This window comes from Rhea americana, unplaced genomic scaffold (genome assembly GCF_003343005.1).
Source record: "Rhea americana isolate MKP2758 unplaced genomic scaffold, rheAme1 scaffold_22, whole genome shotgun sequence".
NCBI classification, from domain to species: Eukaryota; Metazoa; Chordata; class Aves; order Rheiformes; family Rheidae; genus Rhea; species Rhea americana.
This window is the reverse complement of record NW_028186329.1, coordinates 1,145,254-1,153,349: the sequence shown is the minus strand read 5'-3', so window position 1 is coordinate 1,153,349 and position 8,096 is coordinate 1,145,254. Positions and strand designations below refer to the sequence as shown.

Sequence of the window (8,096 nt, the reverse complement as noted above, 5' to 3'; positions counted from 1 at the left end):
GCTTGGCAACAACATCCGCCAGCTCCCTCAGCACCCGTGGGTGCATCCCATCCGGGCCCATGGACTTGCGGATGTCTAGCCTGCCCAGAAGGTCTCTAATCCTATCCTCAGTATCCTTGCGCTAGTATATTCAGTCCTTTCATAGCCAAGTCACTTTGCTGGATTTTATYCTCTTTGATAACCCATGCCAGCAATGGCATCTCTTGATATTTTGTTTTGTTCCTCTTAAAATAAATAAAACCAAAAGGATCCAAGGAAAGTAATACAATTCCCAAAGTTCTAATAAAAAAATTTATATAATCACTTTTAAAGCGACAAACCATTAGGTATGTGAGAAATAACAAAGAATTCAAATTAACATCAGAAAGTGTAAAAAATGTAAGCTGATTGTATCTGCATGCTCTTCTAGTATAACTTCTTAATAAATACTTCAAAATAAAAGGATGATGACTAAGTGCACCAAAAAATTTTACTGTGTAAGAGCTGGAAGCAAAATGTATGAATTTAAAAACAAAGAAACCCCACAACCCTGAAGTCTGTGAAAACAGCAGTACTAGTAAATAACTTTTGGGTTTAAGTTTTTCTTAAAGTAATCTCATTTGGGTATTATTTATACTTTTCAACCAGATGATATTTAGAGCAAAGTTTTCATTTTGCTTTGGAAGGAAAATAGGTGGAAAAGATAGATTTTTTTGTTTTTTAAAAATCAGCCTAACCAATTTGCTGTAAAATAATTTGCAGAGTAAAGCTCCACACCTGTCAAAATTACACACACACCCCCAATGGAGTCTCAGCGTACCTAGAAAAGCAGTTTTGTCCGTAAACTAGAAAAGAAAATGTTGTATTTACCTTAACATGAAACTCAGGATGAGAGTTCATATAATCAAACAGCTTCTGATAATTCTGGTACTGTTGATCCCATTCTGWGCTCTCAGCATAGCGGAAATCATCCCCTAGAGGAGCCAATAGAACTTTAGTACGGAAAAGCTTCGACTTCTTTCTGTATTGATCCAAAATCATCCAAGCCCTTAGGAGGAAAAAAAAAAAAAAAAAAAAAAAACACCATTTATAAAACAGCAGAATAAAGGTCAGTACTTGATAAAATTTTTAGATACTAAACTGTGTAATGGGTTGACTTTAAATAAGACGCACAGTATTTTTCTCAATTCCTTTTAGTGACAAAAATCTGGATGCAATTCTCCACTGAGACATCACATCCAACCTACCACTGTTGCAGACACCGTGTCAATTAAATCCTCCCATAAACTTATCAAGGTCCATCTTGAACAGCAGGTCAGCCTGCATCAATTTGATCCTTTGCCAAAACTAACCTCTCATTTAAATTACATTTACCTGCTTTAGATTTAGATAACAATCCTAATCCCCTCCAGCCTTTATTTACAAAAACAAGCAAGCTAGCTCTCCTTGTCCCCTCTGGTAATTCCCTTTGACACTTAGCTTTATAGCTTCATGTCCTTGACACAAAAAATGCCCATAAATTAATCTTTGAGGAACTCCAGTAATAATCTTCACCAGAAATCTTTTGCAAGACCTACAATCATTGCTCTCCCTTCAGCCAGCTTCTTATAGTCTTCTTAAGCTTTGGCAAGTCCTCTCATTAAGCAGCAATACAATTAAAGTTACAGGTCTGATATCTGGATTAATGAAAATGCCCATTTCTTCCCTTACCCTCCTCAAAGCCCTCAATCAGTWTTGAAGATTTCAGGTAGTGATCCTCTCTAAAGCTGTGAAAATAATTTTAGCAGGGAATATAAACTGCAGTGATGTATTTGTAAACAAGAAAGGTTTAAAAAGAAAACAACTGCAAATCCCAGATTCCAGTGGGCTTTTTGTTTCTACAAATGCAGCTTACCTCCACCATCTACTTTTACTTCATACTCTAGAAGATTTTTAATACTTGCACAAACATTTCTGTGAGAATTTAAACAAGTTTCATAAAAAAATATGGATTTCCAGTCCAATCAACAAGTCAGGATGTTTGCTTTTTAACTGCTTTAAATAGAGTTGAGTAAACACAAGATCTGAATATACTGGGGTAGGCGGTGGCACGGATCTTTAGTTAAGGATCTACATAGCTCTGCTGAGACTAGCATTTAGACTAATCTAGCAGCTTCCCCCCTTCACCTTTGTCTATAATTGAACTTGTGGTTCAAATTACTACATACGTATGCCTGAAATTTTTTTCCGTGACTTCCAATGGCATCCTGACTTTAACAAAGTTTTTCTCTCTATAGAACTACTACAATTGGCACAACAGAAGACTTGGTAATTCTCCCTTTTAAAAAGTCAGCCTAACTCAAATTTCCCATATGCAGTCTACGGTTAGAAAAATATTTTAGAGCCTCTTGAGAAATACAGGACTTCAGGAAAGGTTACTGCTAATAGGATACTTGTCTGTGGCATCTCTCCTCAAAGTTTCTTTATGAATCTACTGCAAAATTCAACGTTGCTGCTCTCCCTGTCCCCAAATCACCTTTTACTACAGAATTCTTAGGTGCTTGTAATGAGGTAGCAGTATCTTCCTTCCACTGCAAATCATTTTCAATTACAAAACACCAAAGCAAGTAAGATGTCTCAAAACTATGTATACACTCTGCAAAAAAAAAAAAACCCTGTTACTTGAAAAGATTGAAGTTGCTCTCAAAGAGCTTTTTAAAATACTGTTTGAGAGAGGAGAGAAAAAAAGAATGAGCAAAAGCCCTCAGATAGGATTTGCTGGAGATGCAAAATACTTCTGCAGAAAAGGCTTGAGATTCCACTGATGGTCAAAAACATTTTCCTCTGACTCCCCAGTAAACACAGTATTAGGTGTGTTTTGATATTTATCTCGTCTACCTAAATAAAATTTGGAAAACTAAAAAGTTTAATAACACAGTGTTTAAACTTTTCCAGCCCTATAATTATGGATCTATATTACCAGCAGCAATTACAATTTTAATGGCTTTTTTATATAAACATTTTGTTTTTATCCAATCAAAAGTTCTCAGAATTGTATAAGGATGTATTATGTAGTTCTCAATATACAGAATAATCCTAACTACACTCTTAGCAACACTGGACTTATATGAAAATAGTGTTAATACATCAAGTATGTAACAACTTTACTTGAAGACTTTTTTTAAAAAAAAAAAAAGCTCTCTTTGGGAAGCTTTCAGATTAACAAACACCTTTGTCAGATGAGGAAAAACACTTTCATATTGTGTCTTTTCATAACTCAAAAATTTCAAAAGTTTGGCTAAAAGGCATCAATTAATACAGGGCTATGTTCACTCCTTACATTGTAAAAGGAGGAGGAATAGTGGCCATTCGGAGTCTGTGAGAATCAYAGGCTGTGGCAGCCTGTAGCAAATCTTATGCGACAGGTCTGATGGTGGTCATGGCTTCATAGTCTCTGCTGTGCAGCACATGAAGCACTAAGGGCTAGTTCCTTGCTCCATAATTAGGAAAGAATATCRGTCAGTTGATTTGCAGTTTGCTATTCAGGTGATTTGGTGTACACACAYAAGATGAGTACTTCATAAGAGTGAACCACACAAGGGTTCAAGGCCAACTGCAAACTAGAATCACTAGCACCACATCAGCCATGTAACCTGCATGCCAGCTGCATGTTGTACAGTATGACCAAACATATAGGAAAAGAAGCTGAAAGCTCTGTGAACAAAACAAGAGATGGAAAGAAAGCAGGATCAAATTGGGTGCTTCCACAACATTGGGGAGGGAGGGGGAGCTCTTCTCTGTAGTATATAACCTGCAGTACAGAATCTTCTCCCATTTTCATGCATGGGAAAAGACATACACCAAAAGTTATGCTTCCATTAGAAAAGCAACTCATAATCATTAAACAGCTGTTGTTTCTTGCTAATGTGACTAATCTCATAATTCAAGTATTAAACAGATTTTCCTGAAAATCTAGAACTTCAGCATATAAACCTGAGGATGTGGTAAGGACGCAGCTGGAGGACGGGACACATGCAATAACAATCTTTATAACTTAAACTGTTATAGAGTGTAACTAAGTTCATTATTAAACAAGTATAAGCTTTTAATAAGACTGGTGTTTCATTCATGCCTATCAAATCACAATTAAAGTTGCAGGGCAATTATAAATCCAGCAGCTATTAGTCTTGATTTTTCAGCTTTATATTTCTTCCTTATATTGCTATGATCATAAGAGTACTAGAATGAAAAACCATAATCCCAGCTAAACAGACCTATGTGGTTTTTTTTGTTGTTATTGTTTTGTTTTAATTTCAGTGCAACTTCATCATTGAGGAAAGGTCAGCAATTTAAATCTTGCCACTGAATTGATGAAATGTGTATCAAATGCTTTATTCAGATCCACACAGTATAGATACCATATATTTTTCCAGTCTTAAAAAATAAGGCAATTAGAGAGCAGAGACAAATCTTTAAATCTGTAAACTTGTGATATAATGATATATTTTCCAATTACTTCTGTCTCTCTCTAATCTCCTCTTCATAAGAGTTGTGTAAGTTGTTTTGTTACACAAGTCAGACCAGAAAAGGTTTTGGTCGTATACAGTATTCCCACTTTTGCTTAAAATACAAGTAATGGTTTTCGTATTCTTCAGCAACACAGCACTTCCTATGTTTTAATGGATTTATTTGAAACTACACTATCAAAGAGGAAATGTGTATACTCTTCATGTTCTGATTGTAAATGATCCAGCTCTCTGAATTAAAAGACAATGTGTTAGTTTTACTTTCTCCCTAAGTATTATCTACYACCTTGCTGTTACACTCCCCGTTAGATGCTATAGCTACTGAAAACTGATGTGAAGGATTGATTCAGCTTTGGGAAACATATCATCCTTAAAATTGACCATACCTTCACTGCATACTTGCCCCATTTTCTTTTCTTGGTTTTATTTCACATGATTAAAGAATCATTTAGATTTTTTTTCACTTCTTCTACAAAGYCTAATTTAAATTGTTATGCAAAAGCTGTATCTTGGAAGTGCAGGGATAAATTAAGATCTGATTAAAAAATTTAAAAATCTTAAAAAGCATTCCAGCAGGCTCTCTACATATTCCTTGGGGCTAACTAGAATTGTTGCTCTTCTATTTATTTGCCTCAAATAATCATGATGCAAATTCAAGATTTTTTTTTTTTAATAAGTCTGACCAAAAGAAACGTCAGCTTTTCTTTACATTTAAAAAGGACCCAGCTGTGCCAAAATGATTCTATTAGCTCTACTGCTGTTGTCACCTTCAATTTTTGTTTATTTTTAAAGAAAATGACATTTTTTCCTATCAGTATTCCAAGTTCAATCTAAAATAAGACAATTGTGATGCATTTTGCTTTTATCTTCAATAGTCTTGTAATTAAATTTTATTGACAAAAGCAAATTTTCAAAATTCTTGACAAAATTCATATTAGTCTACTCAGAAAAAATGGGTACGAAGACTTGGTATGTGCATCATATGAATTTGATACTGCATCAAATCACATTTTTGACAACAACTGTTCACTTTAAAATCTCAACATCAAGGCCTTAGAATGAACCTCCTTCGGGGCGGGGAGGGTGGAAAAAAAGCTTTAATAGTTTAATCTTTCAAGAATTTTTTTTCAAAATTATAAGGTAGTTTTGTAAAATTGTAAAACTTGATCCTTACCAGTGGCATAACAAGTTGGCATTTTTACTTGAAAAAAYGAAGAGAAGTGAATCTGAAGACATAGGACACAGACTCAGTTAAAGCGTCCACTTCAGGAAGATAGGCTACAGATTATCAGAAGCTGTGAGGATATACCATAGTAAGCATCCGACTATATTGCAATTAGTGCATAGTATAACTACACTGTTATACTATGTTCCGGAAGTCTTCAACTGACCACTGACAGGAAACAGATCACTGGCTATGCATAGAACTCTCAAAAAATTACAGTAATCTAGTTAGATAGATATGTAACAACTGTATTTTGAATTTATTTGAAGCTTGTTTTCAGTGGATTAATCAAAATCAAGCACACAGCTGTGGAGAAGATAGTACCACTCAATTATAATGTTACATATAATGACAGAAATGAGGGATTTTTTTTTTTTTTTTCAATTCCATACTGCTTTCACCTTTTACTCAGTACAGATGTAACCAAAGTTTGCAACTGGAGACTTATGGACAATCTCCCTTAAGAAAACTTCCTAAAATAAGTGACAGAATAATTTTTTCGTATTTACTATATTAACTTAAATACTATAAAAAGCACTTAAATTGTGGACCCAAGCCATGCCAAAGTTGTGAGAACAACTAGAATAGAGAACAGTAAAGGCATCTGGTAAAGATGCAAGTTACTAACTCCATGCATGTTGTTTCTTCTGCTTTGTGTACGTACTTCAGAAAGCTTCAAAGAATTTCTAGAGCTTAGCTGCAAGAACTTCAAACTATTCTAATGTTGTAGCTGTAAAATAAGTCACCTGCACCGACAGCCACTTATATATTTCAACTTRCATTATATTTGTATTTTAGAGCAGTTAGATGCTTAATGATACTAACAGTACTGACTTGATCAAACATAGATCCTTTAGCTATGTCAAGTTAGGTAAGAACTCTCTGATCAGTACCCCCCCAACCCCCTCCCCGCCCCCCCTAAAAAAAGCCAGAAAAGTAAGTGTAAAAATTGTAACATGTAAAATGTAATGAAAAAAACTCTAAACCAATAAAGAATTCTTTCAAGACAATTTTCAAATGAAATACACTTATGCTAAAAATACTTTGGAGGAAAAAAAATCTGTTTGGATTCTTGAGGTGAGTAAGCAGGCAAAATCAGAGGAAGAAAAAAATAGAAAGATAAAGCATTAGAAACAGTCAGATGAGTTTAAGCAATATTCCACAACAGATTTCTGGAGAATGCTTGTTTTTTCCTCCTGCTGCTATTAAAAAAAAAAAAGAAAAAAAAAAACACACTTTTAGTGGATGTACTACAGTAAATGCTCAGCAAGGTTCAATAGCATGAGAAAGTAAAAGGAATTTGACAAGACTGTAACCAAATGAATGACTATGTACAGTGTGGTATTCACCCAGAATATTTGAGACACTTATGCATCATGAATGGAAAAAAAAATTAAATGCATCTTTCTCAGTCATAACCTATTTATAAATTTCACTGTCTCTTACTTTCTAAACTTAAGTGCAAATGTAAGGCAAGTTATAGGTATTATTTYCCTGCAGCCAGTTTCAAGAGCTATATAAAAACTCGTCTAGCATAGCTACACAATCTCATTGACTAGAAGGAAAACATTAAGTTATTCACTTCCAAAATATACAAAAATGTACCTGTGTTGAACATTCCCAGCATGAATGGCCTCTGGCGGAACTCTCCATGGGCAACTTACTCTTCCTCCAGGAAGACGTTTAAAATCAAATTGGCAACAGATTTTTGGATCTGGACCACAAGTATGAGGAATATCATAGCTATAGAAAGGCATCATATGACAGAGGATATCTGTACTGGATCCCAAATCTGTAATTAAATACATAGAGCACACCTTTAAAATAAACCTTCTTAAGTTTGCTAAAGCTAAATCAGTTTCATGGTCTTAATCCAAGAACTTTATTAAAAACATCAGACCAAGACCATTCATGCTCTGAAGATCCATACCTGGAGTCTATGTAGGTGAGATAAATTTTTCTCCTTATCTGCCTTATATAAAGCACATCAAAAATAGAGCTAACACAGATTGAGATGTCTTTACCAAGTACCTCCTGATTTGAAGAGATATAAACAAAATACTAGGTCTTTCTTACCCACATAAATCTCATTATTTCTAGAATTTTAGAGATGAAGAAAACCATGTTTTACATTTTCAGTGGAATAAAAAGTGTTGTCATTACTTCACTAGTATATCTGAATTAGTATAAACAATATTGTAATTTCATAAATACTAATAACTTCAATACATTAACAACATGATTTTATGCACTTATCAGAGTTTTCAGACCATCTTTGTAATCCTAACTTTTCCATCTAGTCAGACCATTCCCTGAAGTATGTGCTTTCTCTCCAGGAGTTAGAGAGTTAGAGCTGAATTTCTCGTTCAAATAGATCTACATTTATT

At 34.4% G+C, this 8,096-nt stretch overlaps 1 protein-coding gene across 1 annotated transcript in view; it reads right to left on the bottom strand.

Moving 5' to 3' along the window:
• Window positions 1–8,096, bottom strand: part of MAN2A1 (mannosidase alpha class 2A member 1) — a 120,216-nt gene that overhangs the window by 77,986 nt on the left and 34,134 nt on the right. The window contains exons 7-8 of the mRNA XM_085305324.1: window positions 7,315–7,501; window positions 850–1,027 (exon numbers count right to left, since the gene is read on the bottom strand). Of these exons, the coding sequence (XP_085161450.1) occupies window positions 850–1,027; window positions 7,315–7,501 (365 nt within the window). The remainder of the gene's footprint in view (window positions 1–849; window positions 1,028–7,314; window positions 7,502–8,096) is intronic.